This window comes from Doryrhamphus excisus, chromosome 11 (genome assembly GCF_030265055.1).
Source record: "Doryrhamphus excisus isolate RoL2022-K1 chromosome 11, RoL_Dexc_1.0, whole genome shotgun sequence".
Classification (NCBI taxonomy): domain Eukaryota; kingdom Metazoa; phylum Chordata; class Actinopteri; order Syngnathiformes; family Syngnathidae; genus Doryrhamphus; species Doryrhamphus excisus.
The window spans coordinates 17,043,721-17,067,689 of record NC_080476.1 but is presented as its reverse complement, the minus strand read 5'-3'; the positions used below and the strand labels follow the sequence as shown (position 1 = coordinate 17,067,689).

The window sequence follows — 23,969 nt, the reverse complement described above, 5'->3', positions numbered from 1 at the left end:
AGCGAATGAGGTGAAAGGAGGAGTTTTTCTGCACAAAATTGTTTTAGGCTGACGAGAAGAAGTGTGATGACCGCTTCCATAAAAGCATCGGAGATAAATGATCCATGATTGCGAGGTCACCGCGGTTCATTCATGTTTGAGTGTAAGGGGCATGTCAACTGGATGTCATGAGATGGCACATAAATAGCCAGGCGCTATTAGGCGGCCATTGAGTGCCGTCTGCTTACGTAATTGCACTAACAGCACAGCCTGGTGGAATGACAAGTTACAGATAATGAATCCACCGTTTTAGAAAAGAACCACTGAAACAATCCTGGGAAATATGAAGAAGCCACGGACGCTTTTTATTGTCGGGATAGTGGTTGCAGCTATTTTAATATTGTGTGTATATTATATGAGGCTCAACCCCGCATTTCCCACATTACTACTAACCTTAATTCATAATTCATTTTCTACCGCTTATCCTCACGCGGGTTGCGAGGGTACTGGAGCCTATCCCAGCTGTCTTCGGGCGAGAGGCGGGGTACACCCTGGACTGGTGGCCAGCCAATCACAGGGCACATATAGACAAACAACCATTCACACTCACATTCATACCTATGGACAATTTGGAGTCGCCGCCAATTAACCTAGCATGTTTTTGGAATGTGGGAGGAAACCGGAGAACATGCAAACTCCATATAGAGATAGCCGAGGGTGGAATTGAACCCTGGTCTCCTAGCTGTGAGGTCTGCGCGCTAACCACTTCCCCACCGTGCAGCTTAATTTACATTCATTCATTCATTTTCTACCGCTTTTTTCTCACGAGGGTTGCGGGAGGTGCTGAAGCCTATCCCAACTGTCTTCGGGTGAGAGGCGGGGTACACCCTGGACTGGTTGCCAGCCAATCACAGGGCACATATAGACAAACAACCATTCACACTCACATTCATACCTATGGACAATTTGGAGTCGCCAATTAACCTAGCATGTTTTTGGAATGTGGGAGGAAACCGGAGTACCTGGGGAAAACCCACACATGGGGAGAACATGCAAACTCCACACATAGATAGCCGAGGGTGGAATTGAACCCTGGTCTCCTAGCTGTGAGGTCTGCGCGTTAACCACTTCTCCACCGTGCAGCTTAATTTACATTCATTCATTCATTCATTTTCTACCGCTTTTTCCTCACGAGGGTCGCGGGAGGCGCTGTAGCCTATCCCAGCTGTCTTGGGGCGAAAGGCAGGGTACACCCTGGACTGGTGGCCAGCCAATCACAGGGCACATATAGACAAACAACCATTCACACTCACATTCATACCTATGGACAATTTGGAGTCGCTAATTAACCTAGCATGTTTTTGGAATGTGGGAGGAAACCGGAGTACCCGGAGAAAACCCACACAGAGATAGCCGAGGATGGAATTGAACCCTGGTCTCCTAGCTGTGAGGTCTGCGCGCTAACCACTCCTCCACCGTGCAGCTTAATTTACATTCAATTAAAAAAAATAAATAAACGCATTTCAGGCTTGGCAATAAATGGAGGCCGGCAAAAATGATGAAGTTAATTTTCATGTATTATGTGATTCATGAATGTATTTATTATTCAATTTCTAAATCACATTCATGACAGTCAAACTGCAACACATATGAATCTCATCTATAATGTGTTGATGTGTGTTTTACACCCAAGCACTGCGTCTAGTGGAGGAGTTATGTCTCCGAGCAGGGCTAGAACCAATTTAGTCACTGATTACATAAAAGTGACGCTGTGAGGAATCCAGCAATAGTTCACCTGCCTCTGCAGTTCAGAACGTGACCCGACTCCACGCACACGCACACACACACACACACACACACACACACACAAAAGGGAGGAATTGACTTTACTCGCTAACTGAGCCGTAACACAATAACAGCCCGGGAATGTATTTTTAAAACCGATGGACAATTTATTTGATCAGACTGACTCTTTTAGTTTGAGTTGTGATGATTATAATAATGGTGATGATGAGCAGCAGGTGGAGGAGGTCGAATGAAAGAAAGAATGAAGTCCAGCTGGAGTCTGACTGACTGTCATGATTGAACAACAGGATGTAGCCGTGGGCTTGTTTTTCTGCAAAAGATGGCACATACCATACAGTGAAGAAAATAAGTATTTGAACACCCTGCTATTTTGCTATTTCTCCCACTTAGAAATCATGGAGGGGTCTGAAATTTTCATCGTAGGTGCATGTCCACTGTGAGAGAGATAAACTAAAAAGAAAAATCCAGAAATCACAATGCATGATTTTTTAACAATTTATTTGTGTGATACAGCTGCAAATAAGTATTTGAACACCTGAGAAAATGAATGTTAATATTTGGTACAGTAGCCTTTGTTTGCTATTACAGAGGTCAAACGTTTCCTGTAGTTTTTCACCAGGTTTGCACACACTGCAGGAGGGATCTTGGCCCACTCCTCCACACAGATCTTCTCTAGATCAGTCAGGTTTCTGGGCTGTCGCTGAGAAACACGGAGTTTGAGCTCCCTCCAAAGATTTTCGATTGGGTTCAGGTCTGGAGACTGGCTGGGCCATGCTAGAACCTTGATATGCTTCTTACGGAGCCACTCCTTGGTTTTCCTGGCTGTGTGCTTCGGGTCGTTGTCGTGTTGGAAGACCCAGCCACGACCCATCTTCAATGCTCTGACAGAGGGAAGGAGGTTGTTCCCCAAAATCTCACAATACACGGCCCCAGTCATCCTCTCTTTAATGCAGTGCACTCGTCCTGTCCCATGTGCAGAAAAACACCCCCAAAGCATGATGCTACCACCCCCATGCTTCACAGTAGGGATGGTGTTCTTCGGATTGTACTCTTCATTCTTCTTCCTCCAAACACGCTTATTGGAATTATGACCAAAAAGTTCTATTTTGGTCTCATCTGACCATAAAACTTTCTCCCATGACTCCTCTGTATCATCCAAATGGTCATATGCAAACTTAAGACGGGCCTTGACATGTGCTGGTTTAAGCAGGGGAACCTTTCGTGCCATGCATGATTTCACATCATGACGTCTTAGTGTATTACCTACAGTAACCTTGGAAACGGTGGTCCCAGCTCTTTTCAGGTCATTGACCAAGTCCTGTCGTGTAGTTCTGGGCTGATTCCTCACCTTTCTTAGAATCATTGAGACCCCACGAGGTGATATCTTGCATGGGGCTCCACTCCGATTGAGATTGACCGTCATGTTTAGCTTCTTCCATTTTCTAATGATAGCTCCAACAGTGGACCTTTTTTCACCAAGCTGCTTGGTAATTGCTCCGTAGCCCTTTCCAGCCTTGTGGAGGTGTACAATTTTGTCTCTGGTGTCTTTGGACAGCTCTTTGGTCTTCGCCATGTTACAAGTTAAAGTCTTACTGATTGTATGGGGTGGACAGGTGTCTTTATGCAGCTAACGACCTCAAACAGGTGCATCTGATTCAGGATGATACATGGAGTGCAGGTGGACTTCTAATGGGCAGACTAACAGGTCTTTCAGGGTCAGAATTCTAGATGATACACAGGTGTTCAAATACTTATTTGCAGCTGTATCACACAAATAAATTGTTAAAAAATCATGCATTGTGATTTCTGGATTTTTCTTTTTAGTTTATCTCTCTCACAGTGGACATGCACCTACGATGAAAATTTCAGACCCCTCCATGATTTCTAAGTGGGAGAAATAGCAAAATAGCAGGGTGTTCAAATACTTATTTTCTTCACTGTATACACAGCATCAACTAGCCTTCTGTCTCCTCTGAGAAGCAATGACATGAAGAAAAAAAACGTGTCAACGGCACAAGGAAAAGCAACACATGGATTGCGTTACATTTATTGAGTCAGCTTTGTTAGACCTGGAACCTGCTGTGTTATTTTTTTGGACTGCGCCATTTACTTTTGATGTAAAGTGCTTGAAAATCCCTGCCTGTAAAACGTTAACCATCAGTGTAAAGAAGTGTAACTGTTTTTTTTTTCTACCTGCCTCAAAGTCCAGCATATTGTATGTCCATCCATCCATCTATTTTCCACACGGGTATGCTGGAGCCTATCCCAGCTGTCTTTATTTAACATGGATGTATTTAAGGGGTGTGTATATTTGCACGTATGGTATCTACAATCAAACTGTATTTTGATTTGTTTGTAACTAGATTTGACAGTTAAAGTGTGCTTATCAAGTGAGATCCAGTTCATAAATTACTAGAATATGCACTTTGCACATTTGGACAATATGAAAAAGCAAGAAGAGGGGAGTGAGACAAAAAAAAAGAAAATTTGGAGCTTGTAATTATTCATTCAATCATTCATTTTCTACTGCTTTTTCCTCACGAGGGTCGCGGGGGTGCTGGAGCCTATCCCAGCTGTCTTGGGGCAAGAGGCGGGGTACACCCTGGACTGGTCGCCAGCCAATCACAGGGCACATATAGACAAACAACCATTCACACTCACATTCATACCTATGGACAATTTGGAGTCGCCAATTAACCTAGCATGTTTTTGGGCGGAAACCGGAGTACCCGGAGAAAACCCACACATGGGGAGAACATGCAAACACACAGAGATGCCCAAGCGGAGATTCAAACCCAGGTCTTCTTGATCCTCTGATTGTCTTCCAATAGTTTTCACATCTCGTCAAAGCATCTTCCTGATGGAAAATGTTGAGTGAGTTGACTTGTGAGACAGCGCTTGTGCTGGACCTATAAATGCATCAAGTTTCCATAAAAAAATGAATTATTTAGGGGGAAAATCTGCAAATAGGCAGGGATGTACTGTACTGCACAAACACCAGTGCACTGAACCTGCGGGAGGGGGGGCAACTGTAGCCTGCAGCATATGTTTTTTGACCTAAAGCATCTTTTGATTTTTCTATACTCAGCCCCCAGCGGAAAAAATTTGGACATCAGAATGTTCTGACTTCCTTACTAATTAAAAGTGGCTCACTTTGTACTTGATGTTCTTCTTTTATTATTCATCATACCGCGCTGAACAGTCAGTACAGTGCAGTCCATTTCTGCCTTTATCGCTTCTATTATATTGCTCCTCTTTGGTATTACTGGTACCCTCGTGGCATCGCCCAGAAAGCCATTAAAAACAATAACAAATGTCCCTCCTTGCGCCATTCACACATGCCTGTTTCCATGGCATCCACTGATATAAAACTTGTCCTCTGTCTGTCCTCCTCCATTTATCTGCCTCCTGTTCTCCCTCTAACCACCATCTGCCATCCCTTCTTCTTGTCTCTTTATTAGGATACCATGTCGCATCCACTTCAGCCCAAATTAGCATCCCCGCTAACAACATGGCGGGCCACGCACACCTGCTGGCACTGCTAACGGTGTAATGCTAATTACACGGGGGCGGGCGGGCGGACAAAAGAGCAGAAGTGCACTTGTTAACGCTGAGTGTTTCCTGCCAACAGCGACGCTGATCAGTATTCAGCTCATCAACATGATGCGAGGCACTCAACAACACTCCCAAATGATCATCCAAGAGATCTTATCACTTTTGCATAAAAAACTTCATTACTCACTATTTCATTTGCTCTGAGGATGGGGCAAAGTCATGAAAATAGGATTTAGTAGTCATTTAAGATTCACAGCATGTACAGTGGTGGCAAAAAGTGTTTGCCCCGCTTCCTGATTTGTCACACGGGCGAGAGGCGGGGTACACCCTGGACTGGTCGCCAGCCAATCACAGGGCACATATAGACAAACAACCATTCACACTCACATTCATACCTATGGACAATTTGGAGTCGCCAATTAACCTAGCATGTTTTTGGAGGAAACCGGAGTACACTGAAAAAAATTTGGAGTGCCATTTACTTGAGAAAAGCTAGGTAACAAATTGCACGCACAATTCCTAAGTAACTTTTACTTGGGAAATATTCAAGTAAAATTTACTTCTCAGCGAGGATTATTTTTTAAATTAAAAATACACTTTAACATTACTGGAGATTTACTGTCACAGACACAAAAGGGACTCTGTTTGCTAGTAAATTTTACTCAAAACTACCTTTGAATCTACTTAAAAATCCATATAAATATACTCACTTTTCAGGATTGTTTAACTAGTTTTCCCTTACTTAATTTGGAGCAATTCATGAGTAATATTTACATGAGATTTAAGCTACCACCTACACCACTTTTCTAATATGATTGTGTTGTATTTTTTTAAGATGGCCTTCTTTGAATTAAATGAAATTATCTTAACACATCTTCTGCACACCTTTACTACATTTGTAGTAACACTGTATTTACTTCCAGCAGTGATGAGTGCAGTTAGAAATACAATAGAAAACATTATAAATCATTGGAGATTTGTTTTACATTCACAATTATGCAAATAATTACAATTAAAAGACACAATAAAATGTGCTGAACTGTAACTTAACTTACAATAACAGTGAAATCGTTCAACACGTGTCATGTACTGCTGCAGTTATACTTGCCAGCCACATTGAATGAAAACATTTGGCAGAGGGGCCGTTTATATATGTGGTCATCAAAAGGAAGGACATACTTGATCACGGTGCACAAAAATACAACACATCCACAGGTTGAGGTACCTGTGAAATAAATTAAACATTTCATAACTAAACCAAAGACCTGGGTTCGATTCTCCGTTGCATCTCTGTGGAGTTTGCATGTTCTCCCTGTGCATACGTGGGTTTTCTCCGGGTACTCCGGTTTCCTCCCACATTCCAAAAACATGCTAGGTTAATTAGCGACTCCAAATTGTCCATAGGTATGAATGTGAGTGTGAATGGTTGTTTGTCTATATGCGCCCTGTGATTGGCTGGCCACCAGTCCAGGGTGTACACCGCCTCTCGCCCCCAGCATACCCCCACCCTAGTGAGGATAAGCGACATAGAAAATGAATGAATGAATGAATAACTAAACCATGTTGGTGTCATTCAACAGCTGTACTGTGATCTTACCTTGTCTAAGCTTTTGAGACCAAATTCTTGAGCATCAACGTCCTTCAATATTCTGTGAAATAGATCCAGAAATTATTTCAATTATGGCAGCAATACAAAATCTAAAATCATTACAATGGTTTCAGATTGCGTGCACATTAGTCTAAACTACAAAGCTGCTTGACAATATTTGTTGATTTTTTTAAAACAAAACACTCAAAATCAACTTAGTTTTTAATACAAGTATTTATTCATCTGTGTCTTGAAACCTAACCTAAACCTAAATCTTTTTCCTCACAAAGGGATACTGTTGAGGAACTCCATTATCCAACTCTTTTAAATCAATAAAACTTAACAAAAGGCTAAACTGCCATTTACAGATTCAAATAACCATATACGGAATATTGTAATGTTACCTTCTCAGTCAGGCATCTTAGTTGGTGCAAGCTGCTGTTTTACACACAGAGAGGACTCTGCTTCTTAGACGCTGTTGACAAGTGGAATAAACAACACTGTAGTGACAAATCATGACAATGTCATGTGTTCCAATATGTGAAATTAAAACAAACGTTTATTTGGTTATACTTGGATCATTGGTAGAACACGGATGACAAAAGTTCTCGTACAATATTACAGGCTGGTTTCAGTCATTATTGATATATTTTCAGGGTTTGAACAAACTCTTGCCCTGTGATTGGCTGGCGACCAGTCCAGGGTGTACCCCGCCCCCGCGCGAAGACAGCTGGGTTAGGCTCCAGCACCCCCCGCGACCCTCGTGAGGAAAAGCGGTAGAAAATGAATGAATGAATGAACAAACTCTGCTGCTGTACAAAAACTCCCGCTCCCCGACAGCGTCCCCAAGACTCAGGTCGCTAGCATACTTCAACAAATGTTTAAGCTACACGCGATTCCCATGGCTTTGAGGACACTGCAGCTGCCAAAATAATCAAATAACATATATAAGGAATGAATCATTACAGATTTAATAAACATAAAAATCTCCTGTTCTGCAACCGAAAACGCCTCTACAAAGCTCGCAGTTGATAGCTAGCTAGCTGGCAGGCTAAAGGTAAGCTAATGCTAATGTCTAGTATTTCATATTATAACACTGACGTAAATAGATGAGGAAAGGTGACAGACAATAGTCAGATAAGCATATGACCTACCCATATGGCTCCACATCGATGAATTTCCTTGTTAAACGACTGTGCATGTCGTTTTCCACCGTTTTCCCGTGAAAACATGGCACCCTCGAACTTTGCCTTGGGAAGTCTGAGGGCTAATGATCCTCTGACGTATGCGCAGAATGGCCACAAGGGGGCCAGGTTTACTGCTATTACCTAAGTACATTTTACTATCTGGTATCAGGTTGTAAAATCAATACATTAGTTATGGAAATATTAGTGGTGTCAGTGATCAAATTTACATATAAATGTGAGGATACAAAGTTACACACAATCATCAAGTAAGGCATTAAATAAAGAGTGAGATTTTAGAGTAAAAGAAGTTAAATAATAAATCCTTGTAAAATTTAAATTAATATTTGAGGTAATAATTACAGGGCCAAAAAATCCTTTTTTTCAGTGTACCCGGACAAAACCCACGTATGCACGGGAGAACATGCAAACTCCACACAGAGATGCCCGAGGGTGGAATCGAACTTGCTGTGAGACCTAACCACTCGAACACTGTGCAGCCCACTTAAATATTTCAGCTCAACAAGTTTAAATATTAGTCAATGAAAACGTAAATGGTCCTGTGTGGAAAAAGTGATTTTACAGCCAAAACAAAATGAGCCCAAGAACGCAAGCAACGATTCCATGAGGTCACAAAAGACCCCACAACAACATCCTTCAACTTCAAGCTCCCACCCCCATTGAACCCCACCCCATTGTCTCAAAACATGATCTCGGAGAAAATACTCTGTGGTCTGACAAGAGAAAACTTCACCTTTCTGGAAGGTGTGTGTGTCCCATTACATGTGGTGTAAAAGTAGCACTACATTTCATACTAACAGAAAAATATTGTGGTGGTAGTGTGATGTTGTGGTATGACCTCCAAAAGGCGCTTCATGCAAAGATGAGTCGATCGAACAACAATGGCTTTTTAACATTTTTTGCTAAGGGTGGCTCAACCAGTTATTAGGTTTGGTTACTTTTTATTATTATTATTTTATTATTATTTATTAGGTTACTTTTTCCACGCGGGGCCTTCACTGTCAAACAAGATCCATGCATTCTTCTGCCTTCAATTTACATGATTGTGGTTCTTGTTCACAGTGACATTAAGCTGTACTGTTTTTTATCATTTTGTCCCCCTCATAGAGCTAAATATATACAAACATATGTCAAATATAACAATAAACCTTCATCACAACCTCTGTTGTCGAGCCGCTGATGGAACGGCATACATGCGGGCATCGATCACCTCTTCCTCAGCGGGGGCTTTGTTCCTCCTTGTCGCTGATGTTTATTTTTCTGGCTGATGTCATGGCAGCGACATCATGTTCCGTGACACAAATTAGGCTAGAGTGTTGTTTTGTATTCACCAACACAGACACACACCCACAGACGCACATGGATTTCGTGGAGGCTTTAACCGTAATTTGAGTCTTTTACCTAAATTGTGTATATTTAAGTCACTTTTGTTGAATGTTCAACATGAATGTTCCTGAAGAGGAATGGTGAGTTGAACACATTCCTTTCTCTTTGATTTGTTTTTCATATTCTTCTCACCAGCAAACCAGTTCAGACTCAATCAACGGCACTGGTTGCAAGCCCGTGAACTCAAACCACTCCTCACAACAAACTAATGTTAGGCATTTTGGTCACTAGGTGGCAGTAACACAAAACCTTGAGATATTACCTTACACCAGGGGTCTCAAACTCAATTTACCTGGGGGCCACTGGAGCTAGGGTCTGGGTGAGACTGGGCCGCATCAGGTATTCAAAAAAAAAAAACAAAAAAAACGCATTTATTAAAAACAGAAAAATGAATAAACTTTGCTTTGGTTCCGATTTTCTACAATAAAAGCTCTGATAAAACATTCCACTGTTCTCAAATATCTTTTTATTTTTCTACACAAAATAAGATGAAAAATAAATAAACAAATCAAGAATAAAGAAAATCAATCAATCAGTAATAAATAAATATAATAATAATAATAGTAATAATAAAACAGCAAATAATAAAAACTTAAGAAACCACATATAGTTGGTGGGTAGACAAATTATTTTATTCAGATTAAAATGAACAAAGCATTATTAGAGCCCTGTAGACATGACAAAACACGACTATAGTCACATTTATACTCTTTTTATTTACAACATATTGCGCAACTGCAGGGTCTTGAGACACATGCTAACTCGCAAACTAGAGAGCTAGCGACCTAAACGGCAGCCTCCAAGTTATTTCCTTTAAACTTAAAAAGCCAAAAACTTACCACTTCCACATGGATAGGGAGGATAACTATTAACAGTTATTTAACCTTTAACATGAACATTAATCAAACGTAATAATTTTTTCTGGGTACATGATACCATACAGCATCCATATTAAACTTGCGCGGGCCGCACTAACATTAAACCTTCATATCAAGGCGGGGGCCTCAAACTAGTGTCCTGCGGGCCACATTTGGCGTGTTTGAGACCCTGCCTTACACTATATCACCATAACAATACATTACAGAGTGAAAAGAAGATCTCCTCCCATTCAACGTGGAAGTGGTAAGTTTTTGGCTTCTTTAATGTAGAATAAATAAATTAGAGGCAAACTGCTTCGCTAGCAAGCGGCCACCCGGAGTCCCTGCAGCACACGAGTTTCAATGTGGTGCAAACAATGAATAACCGGTGTGAAAATATTGCTATAGGGGTGTTATTTCATGCCTAAAGGGCTCTAATAATGTATTCTGTATTTAGAAAGTCATAAAGAGGTTGCTATGCTTTAACTACAAAAGTAGTTCATTTATTAATATTGAATTCTATACACGGCAGAAAAACAAACAGTCCGCTTGAATAAGCAAAGCAGTATTTGCATTTCCAATTTAAGAAATCTAATTAAACAGGAATGGAGCCCAGCATGAGAATAGCAGACCTTCCACCTCTCAAATGTTTTCACTGTAGCTCTGGATGATAATTAAGTAAAGCGAGGAGAAACGAAAGCGACTTTTCATGACATCTCTGCCACTGAAATGTTTTTTTTTTTACTTGGCAACAGAACCAGTTTCTAAAAATATGAGATTGAATGGAAAAGGGAAGTAGCAACACGGAGTCGTCTTCTTGGTTCTTCCTGCAGTCCGGTCGTCTGTCTCTGTCATGGAAAGACATCAGTGAAGATGCTGCTGCTCCGTCTGTATGTCTTTACCTGTGCTGCTGTCATCACAGGTGAGTCCAACCTAAAAAGGTACATTTTGGAGGCATCTGATTAATCCATTGGTTTGAAATAGACTGCAAATGAAATGTTTTTGGCTATAACTGCCATTGTTTGCTTTTATTTCATTTAATTTCATTATTTCTTTTTTACTTTCCTATATTTACTATATATTCCCCATGGCACTTCATATTTTATGTTGTTTACTAAAGTATTTTTAAATCACTTAATTCTATTATTAATAGTAGCAGTAGCAGTATTCCAATCCAATTGAATCAACTTTATTTCTATAACACATTTTACAAAGAAGGAGTGCTGCACAACTTAGTAAGGACAATAAATAGTAAAACCTCCACTACTACAACAAAAAAAGCTGTCCAATAAAAACACAGTCATCCCTTTTTGAATTCCGTGCCATCACTCTATATTGTTTTTTTCAAAAATACATTAAAGGGAACCTATTATGTTCATTTTCATTGAGGTGTGGACTCTTATAGAGCTGCTATACACAATAACCCGAACAGAAAGCTTTCTAGAGCTTCCGGAATCTGCACCTATTTCAGCTGTATTTCCAAAACAATGTTTTAATTCATACTTCCAGCCACACCCACTCCACTGTGATTGGTCACACTCTTAAAAAGCTGCAGAGAACTTCCAGATGACTGCAGAACCCACTTTTTAATTTTGTCGGTATAGGAATTGAAAATAAATGAATAAACCCTTTGGAGAGCAACTTGAAAGTGGTTAGGAGCTACTGCTAGATTGCAAGCTACTGGCTTAGCTTGTATGAACTTAAAAGAGTGGTAACGTAGGTCCACGTTTACTGAGCGCAGACAATCTTGACACATCAAAAGCTGTTGAAATTTGGTCATTCACGTTTTTTGCAGAGTCACCGATTGTGGTGAAAAAGGTCATTAGCAACTTCATACATCGATGAGCTTGTAATTTGCATGCATGCATGCATGCAGGTAGGACGCTCCCTGTATGCACACTCTATAATGCTACACAGACAACAGCTCACTTACACTAAATAAACACAGTGAAGGCACTGATACATTAAGTTTTTTACTTACAGCTTGCGCTTGTAACTAAAAATATGTCAGTGTCTTCATGTGAATCGTTATCTTCTTTTCTGTGTCAACATCCGTGGTCCGTGTGTCAGCGGGTACCATGGAGACGGTGGTGGGCATGGCCGGGAGGAGAGTGGTATTGCCGTGCCGCGTGGAGGCGGCCAACCAGAACGACGTGCATGTGTGTTGGGGGAGAGGTGAGCCGTCGCTGTTCTCCTGCCACAACATGCTAGTCAACACAGTGGGCCAGCAGGTGGAATACAAGACCTCGTACAGGTAAAGGACTACAATTCCCAGAACTGGTTTCGGTTGATTTGAATTGAGTGTCGGGCTGTTTCTGCGTGTGGTTGCCATGGTTGCCACGCTCCTCCTCCTGCATTACAGATACTCCGTGTCATCGTTTTCTTCGAGCGCCATCCCCTATCTCTGGATCTTTAACGTGCGGCCTTCAGACTCCGGTTACTACCACTGCAGGGTCCAGCTGCCGGGACTCTTCAATGACAAAACATTCACCGTCCTCCTCATTGTCATTAAACGTCAGCGTCACTTCATTTTCCCGCCATTTGTAGCTCGTCTTCTTGACTGTTAGCGCCCTTAATATTCTCTTTCCTCCTTCAGAATCCGGCAACCTGAACACACCGCAGACAACAAAAAGTAAGACTACAAACAGAAGGTCACTTCCTGAAATGAAACACTCACTTATCGGGGGGCTCATTTTTGACAGGAAGTGATGTCACAGAGGGCGTGACGCAGCAGATAGGATGTGACATCTCAACAGAAGATACAACCGCACCCGTAGTGGCACGAGTTCGAGTATGGTGTTCATGGCAGCATTTCATTGTTTTTCCATATTTGACCAAACCTTTTCGGTTCTCTAAGTCGTCTGTCCAGCAAAACAATGTCAACGATCTGAAAATGTTCCTCGGACACACACTCCGCATCGCCTTCATCATCTTCATACCTGCCGTCATACTGACTGCTGCTTACAGTCAGTAGACACACAATCACAATCCCCTACTTGTACGCCACCGCTATTAAGTGTTTGTCTTACATCCACAGGAATCTGGAGGTCTAATCAGAAACTTTGGACTGACAGCAGCATGGACCAATCAGAAAAAGAAGAAGAGGAGGTATATCTGTGAACCAAAGTAAATGAATAAACAATTTCCAATCTTGTGCTTCCTTCTTTTTCATTATTTTCCACTGGAAAATATGGATTTGTGTTTTTATTTAGGTGCGTGTAATAATATTCATTCATTCATTTTCTTTTTTTTTTTTTTTTTTTTTTTTTTGTCCCGTCCAGCCATTGGGGCAGATAGTATTGTTGATCTAAATGCCCTTACATGCTAGACAGATTTGCTCTGTGTCAGGAAAGGTGTTGGCTACAACTTCCCTGTACCATGAAATTTTATTTGCCGTTATTTGATGTCTTTGTTATGCCATTTGGGACGACCGGACCGGAGCAAGAAGAAGAACAGAAAAGAAGAAGAGAGAAGAGAAAGGTGGGGTCGGGGGGGGGGGGGGGGGGGCAGTAGAGGGAGAGACAAAAACAGCAGCAACAAGAATTCCCAAAACAACAACAGTGACAAACAGAACAGTTAAATGTCAATGATGGCTAAGGGTCACACTGGAGATGATATCAGTGGAATGAAACAGTCCAACTTACCAATAGCAATAGTAACAATGAGGACATGACCCATGATAGTAAACACAATTGCAACCATACAGTTACAGTAATTAAAATCTCATTGCTTGGCATCATTATTACTGTAATAATAGCATACCAATACTATATAAACATCAGGGATAAGAGAGTAGATTGTATAGAGAAGCACCCATGTGCTGTGGGTGCCCATATGGAGGTGTGTTGTGTATGTGAATGCGAGTGTGTGAATGTGTAATTGTCACTGAGAATGACAAAAGGAGAGAGACTGCCTTCTACCACCCAGCAAACCCCGCCCCGCGCAGCCAGGTCAAGCCCCCACCGCCAGAGATCCTCCGGCCCCGTGGGTGTGGGCAAAGCCAGGGCCGACTCCCCAAGACCCGCCCCCGAAGCAACCCCCCGAAGAGACCAGCAAGAGGCCATGGAGGAGCAATCCCAACCGGCAACAGGGCGCCAGCAGGCCGGAGGAGAGCCGCACCCCCGAGACCAGCGGGAGACCATACCCTACTAGGGCAGAAGGGCATCGAAGGCCACACACCCGTGGGCACAGGGGCGTCCCTGCCGGCCGGAAGGGAGCCCGTCCACGGCCGGAGGCACCGCCTCCCGCCCCCCACACACCCCCAGGAAGCAGAACCCGGCCCGCCCCAGGTAACCCCAGGCCCGACCACCGACATAGGACCGCCCCGGCCAGGACAGAAGAGGCCCGGGCACACTGCCCCATGGAGGACCGGGCGGTTGAGATGGAACACCCTACGCCAGACCCCCGCAGAGCCCCCCCCCCCGTATATCTACATGGCCATATACCCACATACACATCCACACATATACATATATATATACATATATATATAATTATAATAAAACTAATCATTAATTATCTAAGTATTTAAAACAATAAATACATAAAATAAACTCAGACACATGCACACCCCATCCACTCAATACACACACATGCTGTGGACGTCCCCGGGTGGGGTGTCCGGGGCATCACAGGGTGGGGGACCCAGGGGTCCCAGACCCACAACCAGGCCCCGAGCCCAGGGAGGTACGGACCGCCAAGGCATAGCACCCCCAGACTCCCCTCGACCACGGCATCAGGGCTACTGCAGTGTGGCAGACAAAGGAGCGGGCGAGGGGAGGAGGCCCGCACATGAGCAAGCGGAGGGGGCGAGCAGGCGAGTGGTGAGGCGCTCCACTGCGCCGGCCGACATCCACCGGGCAGCTCACCCCCGTGAGGGAGAGCCATAGCTCCAAGTCACGGGGAGGCCACGCACCAGAGCCGAGGAGTTAAGACCAGCGCAAGGCCCCCGAAGGACCCCACCATCCACCGGGAGGGCCAGCCCCCCCCGCCCCCAGAACCAGCAGCGCTCCGCCCACGTACCGGAGAACCATCCCCGACGAGCCCTAAGGCAAGACTGGGGATGGGCAAAGACAGGGACAGCGATGCGGCAGAGCATAGGACCAGTGGCAGCAGACACCCAAACGCCCGAAAGAGCACCGCCCCCCCAGCAGGCCCCACCCCGAGGAGCATGCTCCCCATCCCCACACGCCACCCCGGCCCCCGTACCCACGAGCAGGATCAGGTCCCCTCCCAACACACAGCCCGGTCCCCGCAGCAGCCACCACAGCGCAACAACCCCAAGCCACCACCGTAGACTTCAGGCCACCAGCAGCGCGGACCCCACTGCCTGGAGGCCGGTGAACGCCCCCCCAAGGGCACGTTGGCGCCCGCGACCCAGGACAGATCCAGGGAGGTAGCGCCAACCATGACACCAGGGCAAGCCCCGGCGTCAGCTGGTTCCAGCGGGACCCCCAGGAAGGCCAGGCAGACCAGACCAAAATATCCTGCAGCCCAGGGCACCCCGAGCGAGCCGCCAAGCCCCAGCAGCCAGCGGGCCAATCGCGGGGGTAGGCAGTAGGCTCTCCGGTCCAGCCCGCTACACCTGTGTGTGTGAAGATGGTATTGTGTAGATAGTGCAATTAAAAATAGGCCTGTCCCATAGGGCTGACCTATGTGTGTGGTGTATGTGTATGTGTGTGTGTGTGTGTGGAAGGAAGCTGAGCAATGGTGGGTCCCCTGCCTGCCCAGACCCCCCCCCAGAACTGAGTGTCTAAGGTGCGGTTAAAATTGAAGGGTGACCAGCCAGAGGAATGCCGAGGACAAAAGGGCATCCGCAAGGAAACCCTTCGCCCCCGGCAAAACCAGTTGCAGGCCACCCCCCAAAGTCCTACATGTATGTGAGGTGGTGCAGTGCAGCAGGGAGGATCGGGGCCCCACACACGCCCACCCCGCACTACCGGCCAACCGAGCCGGGCAAGCCAGCCGCCCGGAGCAAGCCCCGGGCCACAGGACCAACCACGGGCCCCACCCAGCCCATCGTGGCGGCCAGTCCGGCCTGCCAGCTCCCCCCCGGAGGGCCCCACCAGAGATTGAGCCAGCTATGCCACCCCCGGACCACCAGGAGCCGCGGACAAACCACACGCCCCGAGGCTGCTCCTACAACCACCAGAACAGCAGGAACCGCGCCCCGGCAACACATCCGTCACCATGGCAGCCCAGGGAGTGACACCACAGAGACCGCAGGAGAACCGGGACCCGCATGGGGAAGAGCCCAACCCCACCCCCCGGGCTCGTGAGCCAAGAGTGCCAGGGCGGGACAGAGACACACACGCCAGGCAGCAGAGCCCACCAGGCAGACGATACCCCAACAGCCGCAAAAAGTGAATGCCCCCCCCAGTCCCACCCTCCACCACAGCGCCGACCCGTCTCCACCACATCTCCCATCCACCCACGGACCCGCCAAGTAGGACACCCCGGAGGCGGGAAGACCACCACCAGACCGGAGACAGAAGGGGCCAACCAGACACCGGCAAATAGCAGGGGCCGCCCGTGAGCCACCGGCCAGCCCCACCCCCCAACCCTTGGTCGAGGCCCCCCCCACGACCCAGAGCCCACCACCCCGCCCCCCAAGCAAGCCCCCCGCTAATTCCGGCCCACGCCGCGCAGAGCACCACCCCCACCGCTATCCGCCCCGCTACCCACGCACCCACAGCCAGTCCCCCACCCGCCCGCCCCACATCCACCACAACCCAGCCATCCCTCCACCGAGGGGAGGGAAGCAGGTAATGCCCCACCCCAGCACCGCACCTCCCCACCCAGAGCCCAAGCTGCACAAACGAGACCCCCCCTCCCGTATGAGCTTACCAGGCGGCATTCATTCATTTTCTACCGCTTGGACTGGTCGCCAGCCAATCACAGGGCACATATAGACAAAACAACCATTCACACTCACATTCATACCTTTGGACAATTTGGAGTCGCCAATTAACCTAGCATGTTTTTGGGAATGTGGGAGGAAACCGGAGTACCCGGAGAAAACCCACGCATGCACGGGGAGAACATGCAAACTCCACACAGAGATGGCTGAGGGTGGAATCAAACCCTGGTCCTCCTAGCTATGAGGTCTGCGCACTAACCACTCGATCGCCGTGCCGCCTGTGTAATAATAATGAGGTGTAATAATTGATACCTATTTTACTTTGATTTGTGTACAAGCTACATGCTATTTTTTTAATGACTTGCATGTTGCATTGAATTGAGCAAATATAACCATATGATGTTTCCTGAGGGCCGCACGGTGGAGAAGTGGTTTGCATTTATAGGCCACACAGTCAGGAGATTGGGAAGACCTGGGTTCGATTCTCATGTGTGCATGGGTTTTCTCCTCCCACATTCAAAAAAACCAGGGTTCAATTTCACCCTCGGCTATCTCTGTGTGGAGTTTGCATGTTCTCCCCGTGCATGCGTGGGTTTTCTCCGGGTACTCCGGTTTCCTCCCACATTCCAAAAACATGCTAGGTTAATTGGTGACTTTAAATTGTCCATAGGTATGAATGATTCTGGCATAGTGAGTCAGTTAGTGAGGATAAGTGGCATAGAAAACGGATGGATGGATGTTCTTGATGTAAATCAGGCGTGTCCATCAGTTGTTTTTTTTTTTTCATTGAAACTGAAAAAAACCCATCAAAAATAGAAAATCTGCAGTCATTTTGCAAGCCAAAATATTAAGATAAGAAAGTAAAGAAAGTGACAAAATGATGACATTACAGAACAACAATGAAGCCACCCAAATATTTAGATAACCAGAAAGGGTAACAAGCTGCTCGCGACCAACAGGAAGTGAAACCTCGAGGTCCACAAAAAGTCATGCTCCGTTCGAGTTTAAAGACTCAACACATACAATATACTCCTCATTTGCAAAAAGCAACTTCCTGAGAATGCGTTCTTAGAATGTTCAGTTCATAGCGGGTGATGACCCTCACAAGTTAAATTCCACATATCGACATGAAGACGGTGAGCCACTTGAAGTTGCTTCTGCTGGTTTGCATCCATACAGGTAACTAAACTCACTTTTGTTGTACTCGTCGTACTGCGACTATACTAATACTTTGCAGATGCATTTTATGTGCTTCAGTCAGGGAAATTAGCAGTTTATCCATCGTGGGCCAAACTGGTGAGAACATCACTCTTCCATGCAAGTACAACATTCATAAAAATGGACTTTTGTCGACTTGCTGGGGCCGAGGACTTATACCATACTCAGGATGCGGCAACCTGATAATCAGCAGCGATAGGTTAAAGGTCAGAGGAAAAACAAACAGGTATAAGCTACTGGGTCCGTTGAAGTCTGGAGATGTTTCTTTGACGATCCTGAATGCAACAAAGTTGGACAGCGGGCTGTACGGCTGCAGGGTGGAGATCCCTGGTTTCTGGAATGATGATACACATTCCATCATGCTGACCATAAAGGAAGGTGAGAAACACTCGAACGCAGCACAACGTATTGAATGAATAATGTGTTAGGGACAGCGAAACGGTAGATCTGTGCTGTTAGGCTGGGTGACTTAAACACGGTGGTACACGTATAACGAGATGTTTAACCACCGAATAATAAGAAATAATGACAAAAAAATAGGAATATGTTTGCAGCGTGATACGAAAAAAAATCTAAAGCAAGTATTGAGTATTGGGGCTAGTATTTTGCTTGTCAATGTCCATGACTTGTGCTTCCAGCTCCTCAAATGACCACCACCACTATAAAGACAGACGCGTCGACAGCAAAAATGGCAGCCAGTATTACAGCAGGTAAGTCAAACACATGCGTGATAAATATAAATATGATGTGCCAGCCTGACAAGACAAAACTGATACAGCTGAGCGTCTGTTTTCACTTCCTTCTCTGCAGTTGATACGACCTCAACAGAAAGCCTTCAAACTTCCTCCTTATACAACATAAAAACAGAAACCAAGGTTAGATATTTACTGTATGTTTCCACAAATCCTTTATATAGTAAAATCTGCGTCTACTCATGCAATCTATGTAAATGCATAAATGCAGGTGGGCTAACAACGCCGCCCTGAGGAACACCACCACAGAAATTAAGTGTTTTTGTTACAACCACACGCTCTTTTTTTTTTGTATTTTCATTCAGAAAGGCGTCAGACTGGCTGCGGTTCTGATGGGTGTCCTTTTCGGGCTGATCCTTTTGACTACGGTCATCGTCGTCACCTTCATAGGTAGGTCAGTCCGCCAAGGTGCCATGTTTTGTTAAATCTAGAACAACGACGAAAGTAAGGTACGTGACAATCTGACATTTTTTAGCTTTGTGATTTGACAAACCCTTAACATTTCATTACAAAGAATTTCAAGTTGATTCCTTTAATTAACTCATTTTTCTATATTCTTCTGCAGGCAGACGTCGGAAACGGCGCATCAAAATGTAAGTTTCACATTTTCCTGGCCCTAACCCAAAAATAACCCACATAGTCAGGAAAGTTTCAGTAATCATAAAGCGATGCCGTACATAAACGAAGACTAAATGCTGTTCAGGAAGGTGACTCACTTATATGCACGTTTAAACTAAAGCTCTGCATTTCCTTTGGCGACAAATCATGACTCATTCAGACGTGTGTCGTCTTCACACTCACATTCTGTAGGGACATGTCATCAGTATCAACAGACGCCCCCATAACGCTGCAACTGGCATGCAAAGGTGAAAAAGCCCAAAACCACAAAGTTCAACGTTTGTTTGCAAAGAGATGCTCACCTCAGTATAACTGAAATTGGGCCCTTCAAGGTGCAATTGGTCTGTGAAAAAAAGGGGACCACGCCCACTTCAGCAAGACCAGGAAGTCAGCACTATAAGGATTATGAGACATGTCTCCACACAATTGAAGCTGCAAGCATTACTAAAATTATACATATTGGAAAGTAAGAGAAACAGCACCATCTGCTGGATATTGTTAGGAACTACAACCAATTTGGCTCAGTAGGCATATAAATATGTCTTTCAGCCGCCAGCAGCACCCACCGGTTGCCGATTCCATGCGGCTCAGCTCTACATCGTCTCTGCATCGCCACAATCACGTTTCAGCGGTGGAGAACATCTACCAGATGGATGGAGATGGAGGAGAATATGACTACTTGCCCTGACAGTCCTATCATCTCCGTCTTCGCACCATGCGTCCAATTCTGACTGACAGGCATCATCAAAACATAAATTAGTATAAAAAGCTATTATTTAATTTGAGCAACATAAGCATCGACACCTAATGTCTCTCTTACCGATATTTTTGTGTTAGTAAGTGTCGTTTGTTTGTTTACTGGCTGTAGTGTTTTAAAGAGTTTTAAAATAAACACAATTGGCAGTGAATGCTTGAACATGTTGGGGTCTAAGAGAAGAAAATTGATTTAAAAAAATGCTCCGATTTTATCTGGTTGTTTAAATTGTCAAGTATCCACAAAATCCAACCCATGATTATTATAATCAATGAAGTCTTTGAATTTCGTGTTTTCCTTGTTTTGCATGTTCTAACACTCCAATCCACGGGGGGCGCTGTTGTGCTCCCCGTTGAAACACAACAGAAGAAGCTCAACCAACAACCACGTGTGTTTTGCCCAGTTCTATAGCGGACACAGTTAGCATACATTCCAGCAAGTGCCAATTAATTTAAGCGAACTTTACAAAACTATCGATTATTTATTTGTGTATAAGAAAATGACGAAGGTTAAGAAGGCCAAAAGTGACGCGGAGGAAGCCTCACCCGAGAAGTCTTACCAGGAATTGTTGGCTAACCAGAACGCCATCGCTCAGCCACTAGCCTCCAAGAAGCTCAGCAAGAAACTTTACAAATGTGTCAAAAAGGGTACGTAATTGTCGTTTAACATGCACATGTGTTCAATTGATGCATCTTACTCTAGTCCTTGCGGATTACACGCCCCGATTCCGTCTTGAGTAATAGCTAGCATCTGAATGTGAAATGGTGGCTAGGCTACATCACGTTTGCAACCAGTTTTTGAAAGATTGCATGCAAATGACTTGAGTTGATCTTTCGGTCATTTCAGCTTCCAAATTGAAGAACATCCGCAGAGGAGTGAAGGAAGTTCAAAAGTTCATCAACAAAGGAGAGAACGGGTGAGTCCTCCAGGTTCATTATCTCTATATTCCAACATAATAGCTATGTATTACACATGGCAACAAAATAATAACAAACTGTCTATGGGAGGTTCTATTTCAGGGCTATTAAACCAAATTGTTCCAAGTAATTTGTCAAATACCATATACTGTATATGAAATCTGTCAGTAATTTGCTGCAGTTTTTAAAAATATACTATAAAAACACTAGTCCAAGATCCTTTACAGTATATGCAAAGGAGCTCTGCTTCATGTAGGGATCTAGACAAAGAACCACTATTATGAAAAATGTTTAATTGAAGTTGTGGGCCAGACTGCCCTTTCTGATTTAGACCGGTGGCCCCCAGTTGAGTAACGCTGTTCTGATTAACTGTCATTCAGTGCCTTTACATGTGTGTGTATTGCAGCATTGTGATACTAGCAGGCGACACACTACCCATTGAGGTCTACTGCCACTTGCCAGTCATGTGTGAGGACAGAAACCTGCCGTACGCGTACATCCCCTCTAAAGTGGTGAGTTATTATACATACACTGTGCCTCTCTCATCCTAGGCCAATCAGAAGCTTGTACTAATATTAATCTTGTTGTGTCCTGGCAGGATTTGGGCGCATCTGCAGGCTCTAAGAGGCCCACCTGCGTGATCATGATCAAACCCCACGCTGACTATCAGGAGGCGTACGATGAGTGTGTGGATGAAGTGTCCAGCTTGCCCAAACCACTCTGAGCTCATCATGGAGCAGCTCTTGTTTGGCCACACCCTAGTAATTGGTTTTAAATACAAAAGGACATTTAATTTTACATGTGCTTCATTGTTTTATTCTCTATTTTGTACAGTTCAAATATAACATGGAGCAATATGTATGTTGTTTTTTGTAACTTCTTTTCAAAATGTATTGAGTAAACGAGATGGGTTTTCTTTAAATAGTTTTGATCCTTGCTGAAAAAAAAGTTATACAGCTTTTTAAATGCTTTTCTTTTGTTGCTGAATAAAGAAATACTTAACTGTGGCTCCATTTAGTGCTTTCCACCACAAGAGGGCAGCAGAGTATCTACCATGAGTTACTCACTGTAACGCAGCACCTCTAATAGAAATACATTTAGAAACATTAATACATGAGTTGGGTTTACCCTACCAACAATAATCCGCAGTTTTTAATGATAGTACTCAAAAAACATTTTCATACTGCGGTCACAGATAAACAATTACGAAAAAGTGTAAAATTAAGTGATTTTGACATGACCCTCGCCAGTTTTCTGACCCGACGCCATTTTGCTTTTGACGTCACCACCAGGAACCACATTATAAGGCGGCCATGAACTAGCGATATTCACAACATTTTACAATAAGGTACACGGAAATACAGTAGGTACTTATTAACTAATGAAGTAATAAGGAACGAACGACTAAGGCACATACATTAAAAGTACCGAGGAACTCATTAAGAACTAATGAGGAAGTAAGGCACATACATTTTGAGTAGTTACTCGGGAACTGAAAGACGTGTACCTTGTGAGTGACTCGGTTTTTTTAACATCTCCCAGCAGATGGTGGCAGGTTAAATTGAAATAAACGTAAACAGTACCTGCGAGAGCCTGTCTGGGCTTGTTGTCTTATAATCTGTCTTGGCTGAGAGCTTCATAAACTCCTGTCAACTCACAGCCCGGAGGCGACAGGAAATTTCCACATACTGACACATGCTGTGATCAGGAGAATTCCACTAAAGGAGAAAGAAATTATCATTGCGCATGCGTGTAACGCCTTCTGTCTCAGGTTTGACAATGTGGTTGCCTGAGTACCTGTAGTATACGTTACATATTCTACATCAGGGGTCTCAAACTCAATTTACTTGGGGGACACTGGAGCTCAAACAGAAAAATGAATACACTTTGCTTTGGTTTCGATTTTCTACAAGAAAAGCTCAAATATGTTACTTTTTATTTTTCTACACAAAATAAGATGAAAAATAAATAAACAAATCAAGAATAAAGAAAATCAATCAATCAGTAATAAATAAATATAATAATAATAAAACGGCAAATAATAAAAAATTAAGAAACCACATCTAGTTGGTGGGTAGACAAATAATATTTTTCAGATAAAATGAACAAAGCATTATTAGAGCCCTGTAGACATGACAAAACACGACTATAGTCACATTTATACTCTTTTTATTTACAACATATTGCGCAACTGCAGGGTCTTGAGACACATGCTAACTCGCAAACTAGGGAGCTAGCGACCTAAACGGTAGCCTCCAAGTTATTTCCTTTAAACTTCAATAGCCAAAAAATTACCACTTCCACACGAATAGGGAGGATAACTATCAACAGTTATTTAACCTTTAACATGAACATTAATCAAACGTAATAATTTTTTCTAGGTACATGATACCATACAGCATCCATATCAAACTTGAGCAGGACGCACTAACAAACTTTTATATCAAGGTGGGGGCCTCAAACGAGTGTCCTGCG

The 23,969-nt window shown here is 44.1% G+C and overlaps 3 protein-coding genes across 4 annotated transcripts; all 3 read left to right on the top strand.

Moving 5' to 3' along the window:
• Positions 1–7,767: 7,767 nt before the first annotated feature.
• On the top strand, positions 7,768–13,530 carry LOC131138347 (hepatitis A virus cellular receptor 1 homolog). Its single transcript, XM_058087185.1, has 9 exons — positions 7,768–7,985; positions 8,501–8,582; positions 11,132–11,298; positions 12,447–12,630; positions 12,739–12,890; positions 12,973–13,008; positions 13,079–13,167; positions 13,234–13,342; positions 13,414–13,530. Exons 3-9 carry the CDS (start codon positions 11,250–11,252, stop codon positions 13,494–13,496), a joined length of 702 nt encoding a protein of 233 aa, XP_057943168.1. The 5' UTR covers positions 7,768–7,985; positions 8,501–8,582; positions 11,132–11,249; the 3' UTR covers positions 13,497–13,530.
• Positions 13,531–18,282: 4,752 nt separating this feature from the next.
• LOC131138022 (hepatitis A virus cellular receptor 1 homolog) lies at positions 18,283–20,842 on the top strand. Of its 2 annotated transcripts, XM_058086563.1 has the most exons (7): positions 18,286–18,414; positions 18,493–18,831; positions 19,092–19,163; positions 19,264–19,328; positions 19,511–19,595; positions 19,771–19,798; positions 20,373–20,842. In XM_058086563.1, the coding sequence occupies exons 1-7, from the start codon at positions 18,363–18,365 to the stop codon at positions 20,509–20,511; spliced, it is 780 nt and encodes a 259-aa protein (XP_057942546.1). In that variant the 5' UTR covers positions 18,286–18,362; the 3' UTR covers positions 20,512–20,842. The 2 variants fall into 2 exon arrangements, with proteins under 2 accessions (XP_057942547.1, XP_057942546.1); XM_058086564.1 differs by lacking the exon at positions 18,493–18,831 and having other exon boundaries at positions 18,283–18,414.
• A 73-nt stretch (positions 20,843–20,915) lies between these two features.
• Positions 20,916–22,501, top strand: nhp2 (NHP2 ribonucleoprotein homolog (yeast)). Its single transcript, XM_058086567.1, has 4 exons — positions 20,916–21,224; positions 21,424–21,493; positions 21,901–22,006; positions 22,093–22,501. Exons 1-4 carry the CDS (start codon positions 21,077–21,079, stop codon positions 22,216–22,218), a joined length of 450 nt encoding a protein of 149 aa, XP_057942550.1. The 5' UTR covers positions 20,916–21,076; the 3' UTR covers positions 22,219–22,501.
• The last annotated feature ends 1,468 nt before the right edge of the window (positions 22,502–23,969 follow it).

Coding starts and splice junctions, on each gene's coding strand:
- LOC131138347 (XM_058087185.1), top strand. CDS start 11,250: ATGCTGCTGCTCCGTCTGTATGTCTTTACCTGTGCTGCTGTCATCACA. Junction 12,631..12,738: donor GAATACAAGACCTCGTACAG/GTAAAGGACTAC, acceptor CCTGCATTACAG/ATACTCCGTGTCATCGTTTT. Junction 13,009..13,078: donor CACACCGCAGACAACAAAAA/GTAAGACTACAA, acceptor CATTTTTGACAG/GAAGTGATGTCACAGAGGGC.
- nhp2 (XM_058086567.1), top strand. CDS start 21,077: ATGACGAAGGTTAAGAAGGCCAAAAGTGACGCGGAGGAAGCCTCACCC. Junction 21,225..21,423: donor TTACAAATGTGTCAAAAAGG/GTACGTAATTGT, acceptor CGGTCATTTCAG/CTTCCAAATTGAAGAACATC. Junction 22,007..22,092: donor CGTACATCCCCTCTAAAGTG/GTGAGTTATTAT, acceptor GTGTCCTGGCAG/GATTTGGGCGCATCTGCAGG.
- LOC131138022 (XM_058086563.1), top strand. CDS start 18,363: ATGAAGACGGTGAGCCACTTGAAGTTGCTTCTGCTGGTTTGCATCCAT. Junction 18,415..18,492: donor GCTGGTTTGCATCCATACAG/GTAACTAAACTC, acceptor TATGTGCTTCAG/TCAGGGAAATTAGCAGTTTA. Junction 19,329..19,510: donor ACATAAAAACAGAAACCAAG/GTTAGATATTTA, acceptor ATTTTCATTCAG/AAAGGCGTCAGACTGGCTGC.